This window comes from Lytechinus variegatus, chromosome 17 (assembly GCF_018143015.1).
Source record: "Lytechinus variegatus isolate NC3 chromosome 17, Lvar_3.0, whole genome shotgun sequence".
Classification (NCBI taxonomy): Eukaryota; Metazoa; Echinodermata; class Echinoidea; order Temnopleuroida; family Toxopneustidae; genus Lytechinus; species Lytechinus variegatus.
In genome coordinates, this window is record NC_054756.1 from 17,612,916 (window position 1) to 17,639,725 (window position 26,810).

Genomic DNA, 26,810 nt, shown 5'->3' on the forward strand with positions numbered 1-26,810 from the left:
AGCCGCACCGTGGTAGGACTATACTGTTAATTGTTTGAAATTACCATCCCCAGAATCTGTGATATTGATGCTTCAATACTGTATTGCATTTAAATTGATCTCGTTCCCATCGATATCCATTGATATCCATATTTATCACCCGTTCATTACACATACCTATCAGTATATCGTCCGCTTATTTTTCTTTGTCACTAGCCTATCCATCGTCTATCATCTGTCTTGCAGTGTTTATACTTGTATATAGTAAATACTTGTAAATAGTAACGTATTTGTAAATGTGGTACATGTATGTGAATAAATCAAACCAAATCGAGTCGAATCATGGAATGCTTTCACAATTAAACGCGATGTTATAAATAATACAGCGTTTTAAGTATAACTTGAATAATATAAACTTACGAATACTTCCAGATTGTGCATTCCCATTCATATATATATTAAGAAGATGATAAAAATATTTGTCACAGATGTATATGAATCGTAATGGTTTTGTTGCAATTATTTGATGCAAGATTTAATAACTTCGACGTATCATAATGTTGTGATAATGTATTTTCGATAATACTCTTAACTTGATAAAACATACAATACGAGAGTCAGCGATTAGTTTGATTCATAGTTTACTTTATTTGGATTAACATTGTTCATTTCCATGATCACAATCTTCCTTATTTATTTTTTTGAAAACGCCTCTGCAGCCTTCCACTATGAAGAAAATAATTTTGTCCTAATGTGCACATTACTAGTGCACGTTGTAATAGTGATGGCTATCATATTGTAAAAATAACGTCCTTGGTTAATGTAAAAAAGATAGCAAGATGATGCAGTACTGCATATGCACATGATCCATTGTTTATATATATATATATATATATATATATATATATATATATATATATATATATATATATATATATATATATATATATATATATAATACATTGGAAACGTACACAGCGGCAAAGCTCAACGATGAAATATCCTTGGATGATGCCATCTCAGTACACTCCTTTTCATAAACTGGAATAGTGAGAACATGCACTTCCCGTTATACATGTACATGAGTTGTTAGAAAATACATTTATACTAATGCTTACCAGGAAGTTCATTTCATTGTCATCATTTTGTAGCATTGACGGAAATAAACACTACATTATCCGTCCTGGGAAGGTATGATCACATATTTTTAGAATTAGAAGTTAGAGGAGATGCACTTGTGGCTTACTGTTTAATAATAGATGAAACGAATAGTATTCTTGGTCAAATAATAAGCAGGACACCTTAAGTGGAGGATTTCAGGTGATGGATTTACGAGGCGATCTCAACTATATCCATGATATCTGTCCGATGTGAAGACGAGAAACGGTTGCATTAGCGTGGAAATTGTGCATCCGATTATAACAGTGGATATCAATGGGGCAGTTTATTATGATGGGGTCAAGACGACAAAAAAATGACGTATTTTGTTCCTGCATTAAAGTAATATAGTATTATCCACGACCGTGCAATTTTTGTTCCTATACCTTCTCTTTCTTCTTCTTACTCCCCCTCCGCCCCAACCCCCCCCCCTCCCTTTGATCGTTTGAAAGCGATATGACATGCGATATGGATACAAAGCGAGAGATCGCCAAAACAGTAGAACCACATCGAGTTAAATTACAATTTATCACATGATTTTAATGGTTTTGCCGAGTGTATTGTAATTAATGTCACACAAGGTCATATATACATTAATATCATTCGCTTTTTCGTTTGGCATACAGACTTTTATACACATTAAATTATGAAATGTAGCAATTTCGTGACACCACATGAATTAGTGGCGTTAGATATGTTTTTGTGTTATTGATCATAAACATTTTTCGTTCCTATATCAGTAAATACAATACTCAGTGTTGATTGATAAGGTTAGATGAATGAATATATATACTTTTGGGTGTGGCATCGTAAAGGTTTCAATTACATGTCAAGAACAATCATTAAATGTTTACTTCAATGAGGGTAAAAATAATCGCCTTATGGCTTGATAATCAGAACAATCGTATGTATACAAATATGTTGTGGGGATGAATTTTTAATTAATTTTTAACATACTGAAACTAGGCTCTAGGCTTTGCACAAGGTGAGACAATATTTAGATAAACACGGTTCGGTGAATTATAATCTTTGATCATTAGATATCAGTTTCATACTCTGCAATCGAAACGTATTAGTTTATTTTGTTCTTCAACTTTTTGAAAGGAAAAAAGCATAATTTTTACGACGGCAACCCTACAAAAATGAAAATGGTGAATATGAATATCTCTTTAATTTAACTATATCTTGCTCAGCATTCCAAATACTTAAATACATTTCATATATTTCTAAATGAAAATGTTTTAAAGATAGGTTTTTTTTAAATAGCAAAACTTCCAACTTGAAATATGAGTTCACTTCATTCCAATCACTTGAAATTGAAAATGTGCGACTACTCCGCTATATATTTGTCGTTGTCATAGCAACGAGATGCCTTAATTTCGAGAATAACTGCATGATATGCGTTGACATCCGAATGCCTTTCTTATGATGTATGTTTGATATTAACACTAATGATCTGCTTTACCACTTGGTTTAATGGGGACAATTTCCGTAATTGCAGAAAATGATCACTTTGACTGAACGATCTTACCTACCTCGTTCAGCATGACTGCTTCATTGCTCAGTCAAACCGAGACTGGGGACTGCAACAGTTATTTTCATCTCTCTCTTTTTTATCACTGTAAGATTGCAGAAAATATATGTTAATGAAGACGATGGTAATAAATAAATGATATTATTTTGAATAATTTATTATGATGATGTTGATCACGGTGATGATGCTGACGATGATGATGATTGTAGTGATGATGACGATGGTGATGGTGATGATGATGATGATCTTAATGATGATAATGATGATGGTGATGATGATGACGACGTTGGTGATGGTGATGATCGTGATGATGCTGATGATAACGATGATGATGTTGATGATGATGATGAGGATTATGATGATGATGATGACGATGACGATGTTAATGATGATGGTCAGAGGACAGTGTCGTATCTTCCGTTTCGCACATACTCATACAAATATCCCCAAAAGCACTTAAAACAGTGGATGTTCTCTTTGACACCCTTGCAACCAGTATTTATTGAGGAGTTTGTTTAGGTTTTTTTTTCAAAATTAAGATGTGTACGCGCATTTGTGCGTGGAGTGTGTGTGTGGGTGCGCGCGTGTGTGGGGAGTATGTGTGCGAGAGTCCTTTTCACATCCATGTACGTATTGACTTTTCTGTTAAATATAATGACAATAGTTTCATTGTAACTTATTCTTAAATTATGGGTGCATTTTCGTACTCAAAGTAGGCAAGAATATATTTTTCTCAATAGATTTTCTGCTCCATCGAACTATGGATATGCCTGGTTCTAACCAATCAAGAGGACGGTCGTGTTGAGGTACTAAGTTATTAATACTACATGTGGAGCGTTGTGGCCCAGTGGATTAGTCTTCTGACTTTGAAACAGAGGGTCGTGGGTTCGAACCCCAGCCATTGCGTAATTTTCTTCAGCGTGAAATTTATCCACATTGTGCTGCACTCAGCCCATGTGATGTGAATGGGTACCTGGCAGGAATTTATTCCTTGAAATGCCACCGCGCTGTAAAAAGGCTGCGGGGCTAAAGCCAGGGTAATAATATCCAAGTCCTTTGGAAGCGCATAGGGACGTTATGACATAATGTGATATGCGCTATACAAGAACTGCGTTATTATTGTTATGATCTGATGGTTATTACATGTATGAATGCGCGTTGGAGGAAGAGGAATATATCATTTTCTTATCCACTTCCCTATTCGGTATTTACCCCCCCCCCCACACACACACACACACACACGCGCGCGCGCGCGCAAACCCGCCCAGCCCTCACACAGAACACGCACAACAACTACCTCCACTGCTTAACCATAACAACCGCCCCTAAAATCGTCATCGGCAAGTTCCTACATGTATCAGGACCAACACTACACCTTTCTGCATAACCATTCATGCAGCTTTGTAAAATGATGTTAATTAGAGCTTAACATTTGGATACAAAGCAAAGCACAGCTATTACAGCGGCTTTTGTTAGCTCGAGCTACACATCCAGCGCTTACTCCAGCTTCAGCCCCGGGGGGGGGGGCACTTACATTGACGAGTGGATACCTGACCATGCGCGACCAAATAAACACGTAAAAATGATGTCTTTTTCACGATAGTGCACGTTACGTACGTAACGTGATAAGGGTGTCAAAAACACAAAAATAATGAAAAAAGTTATCTATTTTGCTAGGAAAATTACGTGTTTAGGATCGAATTTGCGGGGATGATAAAACAAAAATTAAATGTTTTATAAAGGATGTCCTTTTTGCCCCCAAACTACGTGTTTAGAGTCCGATTTGTGCGAAGTGTAGGGGTCGTACTAAACCAAATAAGGTAAAGCCGACGACCGAAGGACCCGTAACAATAAAACTTTCCTGTACTTGTTTAGGGGTTTATTTCAGGGAATATTTGCCAAGAGTATCGATTCACACGCCAATACTTGTTAAGGGGTGCATTTTCAGAATATGGAAATTACGTGTTAAGGGTGCTTTTCGAGACCCCGTGGTCGCGCATGGTATCCACTCGTGAATGGAAGTGCCCCTCCCCCCGGGCTCCAGCATGGTGTACAATGTCTGGGATACTGTTTAAAAAATACGAGTCATAACCACCACACCACTACACTTCCAAAAAATATTGCCCGTTCACCAGAATAGATAATATCAACATTTAGATGCACGTTTCAATTGTAATTAGATGTTCACATTTTACATTCTGCGGTCTGAGAGTGTTATACATGTATTTCCATGTAGGCTACATTACTTCAATGATCACATATGATTCAAAGATACCATAGCAAGACAGACTGTGGAAACGGCTATTAAACAGTAATTCATTATTGTAATTCAAGCTTTTATAATGATAAAAAAGTGTGTGTTTTTTATATTTACATGAGGAGGTTCGCATTTTTACTGCCGTTTACTTCACCCTTTTGTAGTAGTAATGGAAGCATATCAAACCCACTTGCTTCATACATTAATGATTTGTCTAATGATTTTCAATATGTCATTGAATTTCTAAGTATAGGCGGGGCAGTCATTAACCCTGTGGTAAATATTCCGATTAATTCACCGGTTTGATAAAGAGGGAAAACTAATTAATGAGAGACAATACTGCAATGAATTTTCTCAAAGGCGAAAACCATCCCATGGGAAGCATTATAGAAATTAAGAGCGTAATTCTGCACGATCGGTTGTAGACAACGATGGGAAAGGGAGCAATTACTTATGTCACGTGATTACCAGCTGTAGCAAGAAACAATTCACACATACCCCCATTAATTAGCTAAGGTTATTTACGAGATTCTGTTAATTGAATCAATTTAGGTCCTAGTTAAGTATTATATACAGGTCAACCTGTAGATTGGGAAGAAAGGGTATTAGTTTACCTCTGCATAACAACATGATGTAAGTTTAATACTTTTTTTTTCAATGAAGAGTTCTGATAACATTATCATTCGTATTAATTTCCTTTTCTCTCCTCCAAAGGAATTCCTTATTCATATATTTGTTTGAAGTCATATGATAAATGTATAAATTTGGAATATAATCAATTATTATGTACAGTAATAGTCTATGCGGGATTTTCTAAGTTTAAACATGTAGGGGAAGGCGGGGTAAGTTGAGCATAGGGGCAAGTTGAGCCACCAGCCCCAGGCCAATAATGAATGAGTCAGACATCGTGGTGGTGTCATGTATTGATGACCGACCCATAGCATAACCCCTAACCCCACCACAGTGTTTTCCACTTTGAAACAAAAAGTAGTTTTTTAGAGGGAAAATTTCAGCCAAAAAGTAAAAAAGAGTGTGAAATAGATAAGTGCTTTATACACACACGTCTTTGAATATAGTAAAGACATGATAACAACATTGTTAGTCCAGGTATGGATCTTCATTCTTGTCATAGTCTTTTATATGATGGATGCATAATAAATGCGGGGATACAAAATTATCGCACTAAGTTCGGACTGGGGTAAGTTGAGCCAAACAGCATGGGGCAAGTTGAGCCATGGTAATTCTTATGGTAATGTATCTTAAAAAACAAACAAACCATAAAAATCGATTGAAATGCAGGCTGAAAGGAGCAAATTTACATGACTGTTCTTTTCCTTTTAAAGGATGTTAGTATTTATAGAGAATTAGCAAGTGAAAAGACTTTAAACAAAAAATTGACATGCTGGTTCTCCCCCATACATTTTGTACATAGTTTTTGTGGCTCAACTTACCCCAGACGGTGGCACAACTTACCCCATATATGGGGCAAGTTGAGCCATTTGACATCGGTTTTTTTCAAAGGTCACGATGACTTTCAGTGTGGGGGTAGAAAGTTATATGTAGGTGAAAAACATTTCCCAAGAATCAAATTTAAAGGCAAGGTACTTATTTCTACAATAGTACTAGTCATATCAATTCTAACATGCAAAATGCAAAAAGTGTCACAACTTACCCCGCCTTCCCCTACATGTAGGCCTATCATTATGAGCCCCCCCCCCCCCCACACACACACACACTTACGACTACTACATTCATTAGCTTTGGGTTCCACCAACTCTATATTTTTTAATCCGGCAATTTTGTAAGTGTAATTGTTCCGATTGCAATTTTATTTTTGATTTGAATTTGCATTTTTCTGGTTTTAATTATCCCTTTTCTACAAGCAGTAAATTGTCCTATCTTATTTCCAATAGATTTAGGGGCCCGTCTGTGACCAAGGCAATTATTTAATATTTCAGTACAAATGCTTGCGACGCACCCTTAAATTGAAATAAGATGGAATTCATATTCAATTATTATATTCCTCCAATGATCCGAGAGACGCGACAACACCGAGTCGATCAATGGAGGTATACTATTCTTTCATTTCGACAGAAAGTTCAAGGATTTGAGGCACGATATCATAAAAAGATATTATTTCGATTGATTCCATGCATATTTCACAGCGGATGGGACTAATGATTAACGGCAATGACCTGAAGATATTGATTCGATTAGGGCTGTCATCACCTCGTTGTTCTGAATCGAACCCACCAATGCCTTTAGCAAGAAATTTATTCCTATTGTGATGCACTCGACCCAGGTGTAGTAAATGAAAAGGGGTGTTCAATTTTGGAAACACTTGTGGATAGGATTGATTGCTACTAACACTTCAATCATGTCAATGAAGATAGACATAATAACGATTGGCACTCTACAGAGTGGATATGGGGCCTTCATAATTTAATGTCAGTATGATTTTTTATCACAGCAATATTTATGTGAAATAATACATATAAGCATGATACAACTTGCTAAGATAGCAATTTCATTTTTTTCAAGTGATATACTCTCTTTCAGGGAACGTATTTTACTTCTTCTTTTATGTAATTACAATTCGTTAATCTCGATGTATTCATGTAATCTTCAAAAGTAGAATAGTTTCAAAATACTTTGTACTTAATCATGAGACAGAATTTGTAATTGTTTAGAAAACTGCGAATAAATACTTTCTCGACATCTACCATTTGCGCCGCTATGACACACAATTCATCAAATGGAATTGGTAGTTCATTCCACTAAACAAACCTATCTCTGCTCTGATTTTCACCATTTTCCTGCCAAGAAAACAAACATAGTTTTGAAATTTCGTTTGCTCTCGTTTGACCGCGTAAAATCAAATTTAGCACAAGTCCCTTATTCAAACATTGATATATTTACCTACCTTGGTCCTGTTCGCAAATGCGTGAATTTGACTAACCTTGCGCTACTGAATTAGGCCTACTTACTTCTTTAATTTTATAAATGGATACGATATTTGCTTTCAATGCTGATGGTCGTATAGTGGAGTGGAAGAAGTGTTAATATCAACAATATAAAGCCTATTGAATTTATATTGAGTGTTATACCATTACACGATGAAATTGATTTATTGTTATCAATGCAGATTGCACCTATATCATCACACCACCATTGTATTCAGCTAAATAAGAATTCTGTTGGAATTAAGCTTAACTATTGGGATTTCGTATTTCTTCATGTTGTTCTGATATATTTCATCTTTTATGGAATATTCATCTGATGTAGACGTGTTTCTTATGATACATACTCCCGTGGTTCGTCTTGTCAATAAACCATTTCAATTCCTACACGAACAACATGCAGACCTACACAAGTAATGTACAAGTACAGTTTACGCCTTATAGAAATTATTGTTACGAACAACTCAGCTGCCAATATCAACCATTAATTGTTTAGGGTATCTTCACAGGACTATACGAAGCATTACTTTCAGAGTCATGACTCCATTATCGGGCAAGAATCGATTACCAAGCCTATTTATCATTTAAATAAATCAGACAATTTCATTGGCGCTCCGATGAATAAAAAAGCTCACTCATTCGTCAGAAAACCTTGAAGCCTATACTTAGTAAATAGGCATCAGTAGTAGGGGCAAGTGATAGGAACGCCGTAAGTGCGTCTAAGAGCAATAGTCATGATAGTGTTCTATACGAGCAACGTTAACCTTTGATGCTTCAAGAAAAGTCTGGGGAGCTTTTCACGATCTTGGGTGTTTCTTGCGAAGACAAGTTATCATGAAGTTCGTACGATCGTCTTACGATCATGTCGAATGCGGTTTCGCACAAAGATGAACAGTGTTGACAAATTTGGACAAGACCACCGACCAATTTTCGAACCTACGAACGTTTTGTAAGAACTTATTACGAAATGATCCGAAAATCGCTCATGCGGCATTTTATGTTATCCGTGGCATTTGTGACCGGCGCTTTATTCTAACTTCATGTACAGTACATGTATACATATTCGAACATGTCCTCATTCTACGGGTGTTTGGTATTTTTATTGCAGAGTGCGCTCTTATAGCCTAAATATTTTCTCATGTGTAAAAAATAATAAATATGAATTCAAGCCACTAGTTTAAATCAAGTAAAAAAAAAAAAGGTTATCAAACTGGTGGGTGTTTCATAAAGCTGTTCGTAAAGTTACGAACAACTTTACGCACGACTGGAACATGTTCTTACATGTAGGTCATGACTCAATTATACAGGGGTATCACATTGCACAAGAAAGAATCACCAGTTATGCGTAAAGTCATTCGTATCTTACGAACAGCTTTATGAAACACGCACCTGGTATAGATAGTCGTATGACATAAAGAATAAATTCAACAATAATAATAATGATGATAATAACAATAATATGTATGCTCTCTCTCTCTCTCTCTTTCTAGATTAATAGTACGTTTAATTGGTTATTGGTTCTCGCTGTTGAATCACAATGTCATGTCGATTTCCTTTGTTTATTCTGTCATTCTCTAGATTACACCTATCTTGGATGTTTCTATGACAACAACAGAAGAGAAGCTTTGCCGGATCTGATTTACTGTGATAGAGATACATACCCTTACGATTCATGTCAGAATACATGTGGACCACAAGCTCAGTACTGTCAATCTCAAGAGATGACAATTGAACTATGCAGAGATATTTGTGCTGATCAGAACATGAGATACTTTGGACTTCAAGCAGGCGCACAGTGCCTTTGTGGTGGATTCTTTGCACCTTATGAAGTTCTTGGCCAACCAGATGGCAATGATACATGTAACAGACCATGTGCAGGAAATTCAAGTCAATTGTGTGGAACAGATTTTCAAGCTAGCGTCTATCAAATAAATGGTAAGACAATGATGCTGTTTACACATGCAATTTTGCGGTGAAAGGGAGCGGATTAAAATTAATGGATATACCGTGATAACATAGTATGATGATATTGTTTTTAATCGCTAGCCATATAATTAATAAATACTATTGTGTACCATCTTCAATAGCGATACATTTGAAAGACAACGCCGTTTTAATATTCATACTTTTTAATTAATTTTATTTATTTTAATAATACTATGCCTATAATATTTGCATGGCCTCATTAATTGATAAAACATACATTGTGATTGCATTTTGTTGTGAATTTTAACCCTTATTAGGCCGGGCTTTTTGGTCTGTTCTGTGGCCGGGGGGGGGGGGGTTGATTCACCCCCCCCCCCCCCTGAGATCTCGGCCACCGATCGCGCGACCGCCGCAAACATTTGCACGCTGGTAGTGTGCGATGTAATCTACAAGGCTGTATGGTAAAATGCTCTAATTCACTAAATGATGTTCCTAGAATGCGATTTTTGGGTAAAAAATATTCTTTGTAGCATTCTTAACAATCGCAATTGAAATAAAACTTCGTTTTTGAAATCAATTTCTTATGTATTGTATTGTTTTATGAATTTCTTATCTATTTCTTTGTTTTATGAATTTCTTATGTATTTCTTTGTTTTCAACCTTTTTTTCACCACATTTATTGCACAACCTTTTTGAAGCATATTTATGCTAAAATCAATTAATTTCAGCTGTTCAAAGTAAAAATAGTCATATCTTTATGAATAAGATGAGAAAACTCAATTTGCATTGACTTTGTACACAAAATCACGTTTTGGAACAATTTTTGTTCCGACATGCACTAACGAAATGTTGCGTAATTTCGGAACTGCATACCCGGGTGTCGTAAATCTGGTCTCAAAAGATGTGCGAGACTTCAGGTATAAACTCTGTGAGTGGCGCGGTCAAAAGATTTTGCACGGACGGTGGAATGATCGCAGAAAATGGGGAGGGGGTTGAATCAACCCCCCTCCCCGGCCATTTTAGGGTTTAATGACATAACATTTAAAGGCGAAGTGAAGACATGGAGAGCCCTTCAAATCAATCGTTTCCTGAATATTTTTATAATAGTCCTTGGCACTGGGAACCGATTGTGAAGTAGATTTCTAGTATTTCTTCATGTGGATTGTTGATAGAAAAAGTGATTGTTTGAATTTATTAGCAGATGGGGTTATTATTTCCAATCACTCCATTCATGCCATTGTAGTGACATTATTTTTTTCTTTGTCAGAATAGGCTCTCACCGATTCGGTGAGAGCCTATTCTGACAAAGAAAAAAAAGATGGGGCTCTCACAGCAATTTGATCTTATTTGCATTCCTTTTTGTCAACAGAATCACCATCAGACTGTTTTAACCCAGGATACGTTTTAAACGGTGACCAATCACAGCAGGATAGTTCTTTTTACAACGCAAGTGACGTCATCGACTTCGCCCCCGTCTGTCCACCACCAAGTATCAAGAATGGCGCCACATCTATCACGTGTACTGCATCCGGGAACTGGACAAACCCTCCTCCTAACTGTACGGTCAGGTGTGCCACGCCCACTGCACCCGTGCAAGCTAGTTTCAGCCCATGGCAGACATTGAATAACAACTACGCAGTCGATGATGAAGTCTTCTTTGATTGTGATATGGATCCTTCGAGGACGAATCAAACATTGACCTGTGGTTACTATGGCGACTGGGAGACCTTTGGCCCGGATTGTCCAGGTAAGTTTATTTCACACCTCTACAAACCTGACCTAATGCTAACCATGACCACCCAATATCCAGGACTTCACACTATCTGATATTTCGTCTGACATTGACATTCTTCTCAAACAAAATTTATCAATCTGGATAGATCTCCTACTAAATATAATTATTTTGTAATCGAAGTCATACATTAATTTAAGTATAAGAGTTATCCAGACTATAAATTTGCCAGACTAAAACACAATGATATTAATCTCATTGACACAGTTACTTTGCAATGAAATCAAAGTGTCGTTCAAATGTCATCAACGCCCCATTTCACGACAACATCCATATAATATAATAATCCATGTAATTATCGAACATTAATTGCTTCAACTGTTATCTTAATATTCAAGTAAGAAATATATTTTCGCAGTGAACAAGTTCTGCGGCCTAAATAATAAAATATTAATGAATATGATAAATTAACAATTATAGTACCTACTATGGAAACATTTATTATGATTGCATACTAAAGCACTGTTACCATGGTAGTTACCACAATAACAAGGTTTCCACCATTGCTAGATCTTCTTTTTTAATGTGGAACTGATCTAATCTTTGCATTCAATATGAGGCACTGATGTTTCGTTTTCATAATCCTGAATGAAACTGTTCGACCACAATACTATGAGAAAGGCCATTGGTTATTTTTCTATAAAAATTACAAAAACTTTCATGGTCACCAAGTGTTGAAAGGGGGATGTAAGAAAAAATATTTATAAACGTCAAAAGGCGTTTTCTATTGAGGGATGAAAAGATATGATCAGTCTTTTTAAAAATGCAATACATTTATTTGTATTCTGAATCTTCCGGATTTCCAAGACATGAGATTCTTTTCGAGGGGCGTGGGTGGGTGGGTCATATTCGAGCAAATAAACTCGGATTCCCTCTGTGATTTTAGCCACAAACTGAACATAATTTAATCGTAGCCATGATAGTTCAATTAGTTTTACCACATTCATTTTATTATCTAGTTTAACAAAATTCATATAGCTGTTCATTATCATCTAGTCATCAATAACCATCGCAATTAATCAAACTAAATTAATCCATTTACATTTATGTGTACATTATCTACTAACCCTTCAACTAATAAGCACCGTCAACAACGGTTTCAACAACACCACCATCAACCACCACCTCGATTTCCACAACGATGTCGCCCTCAACCACGCCAATGTATTCATCTACAAATGGAGATGATGGTAGTAGTACTCGTCAAACTATAGTGACAGGTATATACTAACATTTATTATCATCCTGAACATATCCTTTCTGTAAATGATTTAGAAGAATTTGCGTATGGCATGTATGAGGGAAGTATATTGGATGTGTGTCGAAATTACTAGTTGCTAGTGCATATTAAGATGTAGACATTGCTCCATGTTGGTTGATTGATAGCATTACTGAATGTAATAATAATTTAAGAGAAATAGTTATAAACTTCAAATATTTATAAACGTCAAAAGGCGTTTTCTATTGAGGGATGAAAAGATATTATCAGTCTTTTTAAAAATGCAATACATTTATTTGTATTCTGAATCTTCCGGATTTCCAAGACATAAGATTCTCTTCGAGGGGCGTGGGTGGGTGGGTCATATTCGAGCAAATAAACTCGGATTCCCTCTGTGATTTTAGCCACAAACTGAACATAATTTAATCGTAGCCATGATAGTTCAATTAGTTTTACCACATTCATTTTATTATCTAGTTTAACAAAATTCATATAGCTGTTCATTATCATCTAGTCATCAATAACCATCGCAATTAATCAAACTAAATTAATCATTTGCATTTATGTGTACATTATCTACTAACCCTTCAACTAATAAGCACCGTCAACAACGGTTTCAACAACACCATCAACCACCACCTCGATTTCCACAACGATGTCGCCCTCAACCACGCCAATGTCTTCATCTACAAATGGAGATGATGGTAGTAGTACTCGTCAAACTATAGTGACAGGTATATACTAACATTTATTATCATCCTGAACATATCCTTTCTGTAAATGATTTTAAATCATTTACAGAAAGGATATGTTCAGAAGAATTTGCGTATGGCATGTATGAGTGAAGTATATTGGATGTGTGTCGAAATTACTAGTTGCTAGTGCATATTAAGATGTAGACATTGCTCCATGTTGGTTGATTGATAGCATTACTGAATGTAATAATGATTTAAGAGAAATACACAATGTTCTGATAAAATATATACTTACAAATAAAATGGATCCTGTTTTACACGATCAAAAGCTGAGAAATCGTGTATGATTAATAGCATGAACCATGGAATTAGAATAAGGAAAATGATGTTGGATTCTTCTTTATGGAACAGTAGAAAGGGAACATGGAAAATAGATAACAGCAGTTGTGTTCATATTGGACAGAACACGGGGTTGGGGCTTTCCTTGTCTGAATATACACATCCTCATTAATAATCCAAACAAAACTGGTAGATAGTTGCTTGTCATGTCAATTCAAACCATCTAACCTGATATACTTTTATTTCGATATACATTCATCAGAGTCAAATGAGTGCATCTCGAAAAGCTTCAGTGTGTCCTGTTCCAAGTTAACAAGCTAACCTGACACCAATATACAGTGCGTATCAAAAAAAAAGTTTACACTTTGAAAAAGAGCTGGGAATTCAAAAATATACAACATGTGGGTAATTTTTTCACATATAATATTGATTTGGGTCTCATCTATCCAATGGAAGTAAAATTTTTGACAGAATGTTACAATTGAGTGAGCACTGTCCATTTCTGTAAAGCTCGCAGAAATCTGTTTGCGCAGAAATGTTCGTTTTCACGCTGTGTCAAGGGGAAAGGGCAAAATCAAACTTACCCTGCGAAACATTTCTCATACATTCCCCTTGCACTTTAAGTCAATTGAAATAAAACGGATACATTCAAGCATTTTGTAACAATTTTGCCACCCAAATTGAAATTTCAACATAGTAAGCACAACCTTTACCCTTTTTGTGCCAGCTGGATCTGAGGACATAACTGAATCTGAAAAAAAGTTTATATCAGACATCTCCAGCATTTTTTAATTTTTCTTAATAATTTGAAGTGGGTTTACATTTTATTTTTCATCTAATACTTGTTTCTCCACACTCTCCCCAAGCTTGACAATGATTAACAAAATTAAAATCAAGCCTAAGCCATTTCATGTAAATCACATCTCAGTGTAAAGCAAATAACGTCTCGATAGCCTCGGTGTGTGGGGGAGTGGGATGGGGCGCAATGTACTCTTCGAAGTGTTTTGGGCAAGGAAACAAGTTTAAAAAGGTAAAGGATATCTTCAAATCAATTTTAATAGCTAAATTCCACGTTTTCTTCATGATTTAGGTCTACTTTTAATTGCATAACTATTTCAAAGTTCTGCGCAAATCATTTTTCACTAAATTTTCAAAAGCAAGTGGTGCTCACTCAAGCGGAAATATTTTTTGACAGTTATATCGTCATTTTCTTTAATGGACATGTACCAATGTAAAATGTGGAAAAATCTTCAGGAAACTACAAATGTATAATTTTACAGGATTTTTTCAAAGTGTAAACTTTTTTTTGATACGCACTGTATATATTTTTTTTAATATTAGATCATGATCATACTATAGTGCTGTAATTATCATTATATCATAATCATATAAAGCCAGTGATTGTCAACTTTTCTTTCCCAATCAAAATATTCTCTACTAACTGTCTTGATTAGCTTAGATGTAGCACATTAACATATTTTTTAATGATTTTAAAAGTGTATTTTTGCATTGTACATGTACATGTAACACTGATAGTGGTAATGATGATAGCATCCTTTACTAGTATGATATGTCATAATCCTTGTTAATTGCCATTACTGTCATCTTACAATTTCATTTTTTATGATTATCATCAGCCAACACATTTCAATAACGTATATGTTTTGGTAACAATGTATTCATTCGACGGCTCATCCAGAAACCCCGCCAACGACTGATGGATCTACAACCACTAATGTTACAGCTACAACTCCAACAACTGTTTCATCAACAGCATCTGTAAATGATTCAACATCTTCTACAACAAATGAAACAACAACTTTAGGAGGTATTATGATGAACTTTGCGGTTTTTGTCAAAGAGGCTCTGGCTTGCTTGCACCCTCTCAAAGCAGCACTGAACTTTGTTGGCAAAGAAATAACATGATTGTGCAAAATGTTGATGAATAAATTTCTGTCAAAGCTTTTCTTTACAAGTCTTGTAGTGATTAACAAACGTACTGATCTCTGATGTGCTTCAGTTCACTTTGGATGCAGTTTACCTTTTCCCTAACTTTTTTTTCGTTTAACCTTTTTTTTTTCTTTTAATGCTAGGAAATTTCCAACCTAACTTAACCTTCTTTGCTAATGATGTTTTCGTTGTTGTTGCATAATCCATCAATTTCCTAAGTAGCTGAATGATGAAATTTTTCGCTTATATAATAAAGTCAAATGCGTATTCCAATTTAATGCGTATCCTTTCTATCTTCACATCTATATTATGCACCCCTTCTTTGCCAAAATACAAATACACATTGCGTGTTAGTAAAATACAATTGCTGCCCCCCCCCCCGCTCCCGTGTTGCCGTTATACCCTTCAAGCTAAACCAATTGCAAATAGCTGATCTCTCCCCTTCTACTATCTCTCTCCTTTTCTCTTTCTTTCTCCTCCTTACCATCTTGATATCTGCCCTTACTCGCTCTCTCTCCCTCTCTCCATCACCATAAAGCAGTTCCAAAATTGTATTTTCTACCTCTTTTCATTTACCCTTTCCATTTTCTCCTGTTTTTTTCCTTATTCTCCTCTTTCAATTTTTTGTTTGCCTTTATGACTGTAATGATATCAAGAACATCACACCCTCGCTGGCATTCCCAATCCTACTGCAGTATTATAACGTGTCAATATCCATCTCATATATGCCCGATTGCTTAATAAGCTCTTCACTTGGGTCAGCATCCGCATCAGCTCACCTCATTGCCATGGCGACAAGAAAGTCTAATATGAATTTCAAATCTTCCCTTGCCGCGGAGCATTTCTCCCCAGATGCTCGCCATCCAGAAATAATTTTCTGCAAAGTTTCCTGCCCTTTATAATTATGATATGCATTCAGTCTTTTATTTTTTTTTATTATTAAGCCATGTATTATTCTCGGTCTCAGCTTTTCGATGTTCAGCGAGTGAGTTTGTGAATATCATGATCAAATTACTTGCAGCAATCGCAGTAATCGTCGCGTTTGTCTATCTTTATACTGTATCAATATGCCTGAAGAGGTTGAATTATATTGCCAATGTAGTGGCGTGATAACTTCTAAGGATTTTGAAAAAAATCATATTTTTCACCAAAAATTCCCCATTCCCCTTCCATTCCCTTCTCCCTCTCTCTCTTTCTCTCGTTCTCTCTCAGGCCACTCTAACCATTATTATAATTCTTTTTCTTTCTTGCTTTCACTTTCACAAAATGAAAAATTAAATATACATTCAAAAAGTTGGATGAGTGATAACCTTTTCCAAACAGTGCCATTTACCACTTTAAATTGTTCGATCGAACACTTAAAATGTCTGAATCAGCTTTATGCATGGTTGGATATAACATTTTGGAAAATGTCACTCCTCCAAAATAACGAATGTTGATTTGATATTTCACTTTAATGCTGTTCTTTCTTTTATTCTTTATTTTGTATTGTGCTCTGTCTCTTTTTCTTTCTCTCTTTCATTCTTTCTTTCTTTTTGTCTTTCTTCCCTCTTTTCTCTCCCCCTTATCATTTCTCTCCTACCCTCCGAATTGATTTATCGTAGCCGTTATTTATTCTTGAAAATGAACACCACTTTTGACATATCCTTGACTTTATGCTATTGGTTTTATGACATTTCTAGTATTTTCAATTTTGTCTTTCTTCCCTTTTTTTCTCTTCTTTTTCCCCCTTTTATCATTTCTCTCCTACCCTCCGAATTGTTTTGATCGTAGCCGTTATTTAAGCTTGAAAATAGACACCACTTTTGACACATCATTGTCTGCATGCTATTGGTTTTATATGACATTTCTTGTATTTTCAATCTTCTTACACTTGGAAACAAGGACGATACCCACTGATCAACAAAAGTGATGACATGTTTCATAAAAAAATAAAGTATTACATCATCTGAAGAAAAGAATGAAAACCTTTGATGAATTTTATAGAATTAAATGCAAAACATGTGTTTGTGTGTGAGACATCATCATGAATACCATCAATGATGTAGGTTATCATATATTTTGTAAGATGAGCCAAAATTGGAAATGCCTCACAGTAGGAGAACATTTCATCAATATTAGTTGTCTGACAAGTTTTCAGAACTGACAACTTTCCTTGATTTTGATTGGTTGAATTCTGGCGTTACAATAGTAACTGTCAGATGAAAGTGTCCGACGAGTCCTTACATGAAACGCTCCCAGGCCTACTCTCATTTTAGTTAGATTTCCAGTGTAATGTTTACTTTATATCATTGCGAAACGATCACAATATTGAAGCGCTCTAGAAATACAATATATTTTCCAGTGTGCCATGAACAGGGTACAATGGCTTATATTGTAAAAGGGTTCATAAGAAGTTATTATTCGAGGTTGTTTTGTTGAGAAGGCGTGTGAACAATATACTGCACCTAAGAATTTGCAGCATGAACACGAAGCCAGGATTTATCCCTCTTTACGAATGTATTCAACATCCATTGCTGTTGATAACGCTACCCTGCACGCATAATTGGCTTGCATATAATTTCTTACATTTGTCCCGCTTTTTCCCCCTTGATATTTTACCGTTTCTTTCGCTTCCTGGATTGTACTGGGATATTATGTACTTGGACAAAGGAAATGTAATTTTTATGTTTGCCTGTTGCTTTGACGTCATTTCAGAAATAGTATATTGCAAAACTGTTTTTCTTTTTTTTCTCTCTTTTTAATTTACTCCCTTTTTCGAAACTTGGTTTCTTTTTTTTACTCTGTTCTCCATTTTATTTGCCTCTGAGCTTTTTTTTATCTTACTTGAATCTTAAATTGTATCTTCCTCTTTTCAACTGTTTGTGTTTTTTGCTATCGTTTCTATATGCTTTATTTTAACGATTGATTATGATTATGTAAGTTTATGATCTTCTGGTGGCCTATGGCCCACAAGCTAAGCATCTTAGAAGGTCACCACGTTTCTTTTCCATCTTATCTCACCTATGTTGGAATATTCCATAATAAATACATGTATATATATTACTCTGTATTTTTTCTCTTTTTGTTCTTTGCTATTTACTTGTAATGCAATGATTTACTGTTGCTATTGTCGGAATAGAAATGAAATAAAGATTCAGTAATTCATTCATGGACTGAATCAATGAATAAATGAAATAGAAAAAAAATGAAATCCCACACTGACTGTGGACACCTCTATAGTCATGAGACAGTATTCACAATGTGTTCTCTCAACGGAATGTAATGAAGATATCACCACATGTGTTATTGCATGTGGACGGACTGTAGGACTGTCTCTCTTTCTCTCTCGATTAATTTCTTTCTTTTCTTGAATTTATAGTGGTCACCCAACATACTTTAATTTATCATTTTATATGACAAAATCAAGCCATTTGACATATGTCTATCTTCCTCAGGGCCCCCAACAACAGACTCGACCACAATGTCCGTCTCAACAGCACCCACGTCGACAGACCAAACCACCTCGACATCGTCCTCACCAAGTGCCTCACCATCGAGCCCGTCACCATCAATGACTGACGACAGCACAACCCGACAGCCGATCACGATGACGTCATCACCAGGCGGGCAAGACCCATCCACACCCGTTGTTACAGATGGCGGTGGTGGATCAACAACTGTCAACAGAGATATATTAACAGGAGATGATATGAGTATGACATTTTTGTTTTGGGCTTTATGTCCCCATACACTGAATGCCAGGAAATCGGTTACAGTCCGTTGTTCCGAATAATCCGAAATGTCGACATTTCGAAGGTTCATTAGTCTGGAGATTCATTATTCCGAAGATTTGTTTATCCGAAAATAAAAGTTAAATCTTACCAAGGTTGATTTTTTTTCTAGAAATAAGGTTAACTTTTATTTCCATGAGCCCGAAGGATCGCTTGTCCGAAGCTCAGGCTGAGACAAGGTTCTTGTGGTTCATCATTGATAACAGCGAGTATTCGCACCGGGACGCGAAACGCTTCAAAAACATTAAAAAAAATATTGGTGTTGAAAATGCCCATCAAATTCCAATGAACAAGTGGGAGGTCTTGAAAATTGGTGAACCGGAACAGCAGTTTCTTCCAAAGTTTCGGAGCTGATGAAAAATTGCAAAGTCGTTTTTCCAGATTGATTCACCAATTTTTAACCAAGGATTATTGGTTGCTCTTTGTCATGAACAACATTTGACAATGCATTTTCTATATTCTTGAAAGTGTTCCCTATTCCAGCGCGAAAACTCCCTAATTTCGTAAACCTTATTCTAGACGGCTTTTCGGACCAACAAGCCTTCGGAACTTGTTAACCTTATTTAATTGTTGGCGTATAAAGCCTTGGGAATAATGTCATAAAGGTTCGGACTAATTGCCATCTTGTTAGTGGTAGACAATTTGTGTGTTTTCGAATTAATGAACCGAGCGTATATAAAGAAACCGACCCCAGTATATAAAGAAAAAAAACGCATGAATCCTTTCATATTTCAAATTTAATCTCTATCTTCATATAGCTCTGATTATTATAATTTTTTTTTTAATTCTGTAACACGAACCGTCCTCGGCACGTAATATGAACAATGTTGAACATGAATGACTGAATGAATAACTTATTTCTTAGATTTGCATGTCTGTTCTCGTGTTCGTGACTTTTATAATATCATTGTCTTATCAAAATGGAATCATTTTTAATAGGCCTTACTCCGCAACAATGGTTAAAAAACACGATAAATAGGAAACCTCATTATCTTTAAGTCGATATGTTGGGGTCGCATGTAATCATTGTAATGAGTCGGCAAAGATAGAATGGTTTTAGGATACACGTTCATTCAAGTGGCATGAGAATAGTATTTTCGTATTTTGTTTTCCCTCTACCGTACCTCAGATCTCGTACCAATCATCGTTGGAGTAGCAGCTGCTTTCCTCGTGATCATCCTCATTATCATTGTCGTATCCGTTTATTGCTCAAGGTAATACAAAAGACTTCTTAGAATTACATTACCTATTTTCATTAATTCTACCCACTTCATTCTAATATTTCACTTTAAACTGAACTAATAGGCCATACAGATCTCCTAATAGAAAATAAAAAGGTACACTTCGTTAACTAGTTTCTATCGAAATATATTTGTGACATCTAATATAACTATAACGTTCATTTATTTGAATATTACTCTCGATTAAGGTTAAAAATTTGTTCAGAATCAGATCACGATAAAAAAATCAATCAAATTTTGATTCAGCGAATAGTCTTTTTGGTTGGGTTGCTTTGTTTTTACTAGATGGCTTTGATATTAGGTACTGAAATTAATTCAGTATGTCGACATGATAACTGAATATAAATAACACACACATTACAGTAGTCATGGTAGTACACTTCATCAAGCTATTATGACGTTTGAGTCACTTGAATTTAGTTTAACAACAGGTTTACTAACCAGAAGTTTAGGAAGTGTTTATACTATTTTTAATTGACCTTAGATATATTGCCTCATCTTATTTGATCTTAATTCATCTAATTTCATCTGGTCTCTTAGTTCCGTTCTTACTTTTTATACTATTTTTTCTCATTTTACTTCAATTCATTTAATCTCGTCCTCTACACTCTAAAAACACTGAGTAAAATTTTACTCAAATTGGGTAGAAAGGGAACATGCATGTTTGCTGGCTATTTTTTAACCCAAAATTGGGCTATTTCAACGCAACATTGTGTAAAATTTACAACATATTGGGTATCTTTTTACCCAACCAACATGCATGTTCCCATTTTACCCAATATTGAGTAAACCTTCTTTAGAGTGTATTCATATTAGATCTTATCTTATCTCATGTAATCAATCTCATCTTAGTTTTAAAACTAACCTTTTTTATCTTTTCATCTCACTTCAAGTGATCTTAACTCGTATTCTCATCTTACTCTATCTTAAATATACCATTTTACCATATCATTTCACCTTGATAGCAAACCATCGTTAAGAGTAGGTCCGGCATAAAGTGATGGTGTATTAAAGTAGCGGGAGTGTGCCCACGACTAACACTTTAATGGTGTAATGGTAAACCCGCTACCTGAATAGAAGGGGCATGCGTCATGTTTTTAATGGAACTTTTGGACACCCATTTTGATTGGGATCTTTCGTGAGCAGGGCGCAACCAGCTGATTATTTTATGGATAAGAATATTTTCAAGCTATCGGTGCTTTGGTGGAGACACTATACTGCATGGTTAGTAATGTTGGTTCAACGGGGATGGTGATGGTGCAGGTGAATATATGGCAACCAAATGGATGCATGTTGTTACCAAAGTGGTTCTTGGTACAGGATTATTTTTTTCCTGTCCCCTTTTTCCTTTTTTTTTCTTAATTTCATCGTATTTTCTAAATCTTATATATTCGTTAACGGCTTAGTAATCACGAAATAATATGGCCCATTCGGTGAAGAATTATAAGATAAGATGATAAAATAAGATGTTACGGGCACTCGCAACTTTACGAGGAGCGAAATGTTATCTACGTAGCAGTGTATATAATATATTATGAACTGATTGTGGAATTACTTTATTTTCTTTTTCTCGCTTGTATTTTATCGAATCTCAAGGAGAGGAAAACCAACGAGGGAGAAAAAGTACGCAGGGAATAATAACGTGAATGTAAAGCACCACATTTAGACGTTTATCTTTATTTTTCTCATTTGGCTTATTTGCCAGAAGTTGTTCTTTTTAAATCCTGCCACTCCAAACGTTGTTCTTAGTTTGAAAGTTGTGACACTACTTCATTGCAATTAATGTTCTGCATGCTTATAGTTCTGTGTTTGCAAATAGAATAGAGTTTCCAGCTGTAAAAGTATTCATGTTCACTTTGCTTCATAAATTTCTAAAACAGAACTCTGCGAAATTGTTCGTGTTGTCCTAATAATTATATTTTGTGTCCTGCTTTGATAAGTGCATCTTGGCGACTTGGTCAAATGTGACTCAAAGATTTAGAATGTTTGCACACCAATCAATCTCCAGATGATACCTTCTTTAATATAATTTTCAATTTCCATAAACTATTACATAATTACTAGCTTTAAAACGATTTCACTATTCTCTACTTAAAGTGATAATAATGATTATGATATTGCGATCTTGGGAATGCACAACATTACATGTATATCAATAATCATTATGATCATTATGAGTATGTATTATGAAAGGTTTTTTTTTAGTCTATCTTACTTTTATTTCCCTAATTTTCGCAATCAACATTCAAACATATTATAATTTTAAATAATGTTTTATGTGTTTTTCCCTCATATTACATTCATGAAGATAATTCATAGAGAGAGGATAGTAATGTCACGAATAACACTATAGCCCAGAACCAAATTTCAATACCATTTTAACATCTAATAATTCTGTTTTAGGCGTTAACGAATCAGCTCATGAGTGGGTTTGTTGCATCTTAGTCAAGACATGATTCATTTTTAAACAAGATGTATTCATAGAAATACATTCAAGGGATGATTGTATCCCAATCCCTTGAAGCCTTTGGACCACAGTATATGCGTTTTCAGATTTCATACTTTTATAGCTTTCTTTTATGTTGACATGTCCGTAATCATGTTTATTGCATGTTTCTTAATTGCATTTTCGTCACCAGCATTTTATTAAGATTTTATGGAGGTTTTCATGGTTACACATAAGCACAGTGCCCATTTTTTGCTTATTTTGTATGACCATAATTCCTGTATTTTAATCAATGCCCTTCACTTTCCGGTAAGTCGTATTTTTAACCCTCTTCAGTAGTGCCCCGTTTGCATGTTTTTGATTATCAAAATCTCTTTTTTTCTAGGCAGCGTTATTTCCGTTTTATCAATGAAATCTGTATTTGCACTATTTGGTTTTTATCAACTCTAATAAGAAGTACGACTATAACCGATATATTTACTGATGAATATAGGCCTAGGTAATATTTCTTGTTTCTGCATGGTTGCCCCTTTGAGAGAAAACCAATTTGAATTTCGTGATTGCAGTTCACTTTCAATCGGGCATTGAAGATTACATGTAATAACGGCATTTCTTTGGATTAAAAACTAAAATGTAATTGCTTTTAAAAAAATATAGAGTAAAGAAGGAATAACAAATACTAATTTTTGTTAGACTGATATCATTTGTAATATTTCTTCGTTAATTTCCGTGTGGCTATTTGTAGTCTAAAAAATATAAGTAATAATTCACGGTGTTCAATGTATACATGGTATATAAACAAAATAAGGTCATTTAACGTTTGCTCCCATTATAAACACAGGAAAGGAAGGCAAAAGACGAAGAAGATACCCTTTGACCCAGCCCTGGGAGCCAGTTTTGGAAACCCCGCATTCGAAGAAGACGAGGAGGCCGAGACGGCGCGACGTGGTTTCGTGCAGGAGAACGACTACGGTGACAGGCAGACATACGACATCGGTGTATCCGACTACGCCATGGCGAATGACGAGGTCGACAGGGCTCCACCCGATGGGAAGGATTCGTCAGTCTTCCTTCCCGACAACGGAACGGAGGACGTGACCTACGCGGTGGTGAACAAAAACAGACAAGGTAGCGTAACGAGTTTTAAGCCGGACGACCACAGGGTTTCATGGGCTACTTTACCGCAGAATCAAAGCAATGGAGTTAGCGATGCCTATTACACAGACCCTAACAACCAAGTAGCAACGCCTTTGTAAACGATGACGTCACAGAGGACATTAATTGATAACCAAATGGTGCCTAATTATAGGGGAAGTCGAGATATAGGCCTATATTTGTGGGGAAAAAATCATCTTACATTTCTGAAATAAAGATGGATTGAATTGATTTTTAAAACAGGGTTCCTCCTGCGAAATTATTTTTATATGTGTTTTTTTAGAAATGATATTGCATTGTATTGCCAAAATTGTTTGATAATTAAAATAAAAATATGTTCCTCTAATATGACGAACATGTTTCTTTATTACTTGTCATGATGTTATAGACATTGTATTTGCCTAACGTGTTGCTGATTTTTCGTTCGCCCATATGCATTGATAAATGATATGGGATGAAAATCGGTATCACCAACATGACCAACAAGAGAGCTGAAGATTGTCATATTTTTTATACTATGTGTATTTTCTATTAATAAACCGACTGGTATGCCCTATTTAGAGCAGTATTTATACAATCGAACGTGATTTAAGTGTTACCTAATATTTGTTTTAACGGGTGTAATGCATATCCTCTTTTGGGTAGTCAGAGTACGTAAGGTAACACGCATCCCTATCGTTGGATATTGCACATAATGCGCTAATGAGAAATTAAGATGACGCAAACGCGATTTATTTCTTGTAGTTCATGTCGTACATTTGATCTCTCTGGGTAGTTGAGTCCATAAAGAATGGATTCAACTTTGAAATAGTATGTCAGGATCGATTCAGGTGATTTCAGTAAAAGTTGTCATGTTTGTTACACACAATGAAAGGTGTGTAAAATTGTGCCGTGTAACGTCAGTTGCCGTGAAAATGCCCAATTGCCTTTTTTCAGAAGCCGCCTTAGAAATCAAGTAATGATATTTATTGATATTGTAATCAACGTTCTATTCATTTAGATACTGTAGCTACTCTCTCTCTCTCTCTTTCTCCCTCTCCCCCTTTCCCTCTTTCTGCCTCTGCCTCTCTGTTCTTCCCAGGGGGAGGGGTGGTGGCGTGTGGAACAAGTTACACCATTACTACTCTTTTTTAGAATGCGATTGGCTATTAAGGAGCGAGGTTAAAAGGAATAGGTACCATGTCTAGAATTAGTATTTATACTATAATTATGAAGTTGTTTATTGAGTACCTGAATTCATTTCATTGTAAAAGAGTTGCTCTACGTACAATACAATGTATTGACCCCTGAATATAAGAATAACGATAATTAAAAAAAATATATTGATAATGATGATTAATGAAATTAACAATGAACAAATGGAAATTATAAAATTTAATACATAAATAAACAAATGAATACGCGAATAAAACTTAAATAATGAATACCTAATTCGTGATTATAAATAGAATGCTCAAGAACGGCAAATTATCAAAATAATGAGAAAAACTTGCAAGTATACAAAACAATATTTTAGGAGAATAAAAAGACACACTAAAATTTGTCTTTTGTTTTCTTTCAGACGCAGTGGAACCGTAGAATAGTCTGAAAGTCCACCAAACGGTAAAAAAAAAAGCTAGTATGCAAATACTTTTCATGAAACTCCTGGGGGCTCAGCCCTGCGTCTAATAATTATGTCCTTATTATTCTCTAACATTAAGACAACGTGCCCATCATAAATATTCAGGGAGAGCAAATATAGAATTATTAACTTCAGCATTTCAAATAATGATCATCCTAACTATAAATCATGTTTGTTTCGTTTTTCATCCCTTAGCTCATCCATTTATTCTCTCTAGCTATTTATTTATTCATTTGTATATCTATCTTTCCCACATCGAAGCATGTATCTATCCATTCAATTATATCTATCTACCTATCTATATATCTTTCTATCTATCTATTGTATCTACATATTCCAGTCTCTATCCATCTACCCAATCCCCTCTCTCCCTCTCTTATCAATCTTTCTATCCACCTATCCCCATCTATGTGTGTTTTTATCCCAATCTATCCCTCTCTCCCTCTGCCTCTCTCCCTCTCTTTCTCTCCCTCATTCCATCTCTTTCCCCCCCCCCCCTGCTGTCCTTACCTTACTCTCTTTAGAGGGCAACTGCACTTTCCGATCATATTCCTACCCACCCTTTTGCATTTTATCCATATCTATCTCTCAGTGCAGCTTTACTGCTGGCTTCTCATCCGGGGACATCTTCTCTCCTCGACTTCATTTGGCCATCTTCGCCTAACCATTTGACATCCGCCTCTTTCCCAATCTCGTAATAATAATGTGTGACTTTTTGTGATGTTTCGAGATCTGTATTATCCATTTCTACATTATTTTCAAGTT

General features: G+C 35.5%; 1 protein-coding gene across 3 annotated transcripts in view; it reads left to right on the top strand.

Moving 5' to 3' along the window:
- LOC121430796 (cell wall integrity and stress response component 4-like) overlaps positions 1–26,532 on the top strand; it is a 28,438-nt gene extending 1,906 nt beyond the window's left edge. The window contains exons 2-8 of one of the 3 annotated variants that reach the window (XM_041628202.1): positions 9,467–9,823; positions 11,184–11,561; positions 15,559–15,687; positions 19,247–19,504; positions 20,712–20,796; positions 24,111–24,397; positions 25,986–26,532. In XM_041628202.1, coding sequence (XP_041484136.1) covers positions 9,467–9,823; positions 11,184–11,561; positions 15,559–15,687; positions 19,247–19,504; positions 20,712–20,796; positions 24,111–24,397; positions 25,986–26,002 — 1,511 coding nt within the window. In that variant the 3' untranslated portion in view covers positions 26,003–26,532. Of the gene's footprint in view, positions 1–9,466; positions 9,824–11,183; positions 11,562–15,558; positions 15,688–19,246; positions 19,505–20,711; positions 20,797–24,110 lie in introns of all 3 variants that reach the window. The other 2 variants (XM_041628201.1, XM_041628203.1) reach the window with 2 other exon arrangements.
- The last annotated feature ends 278 nt before the right edge of the window (positions 26,533–26,810 follow it).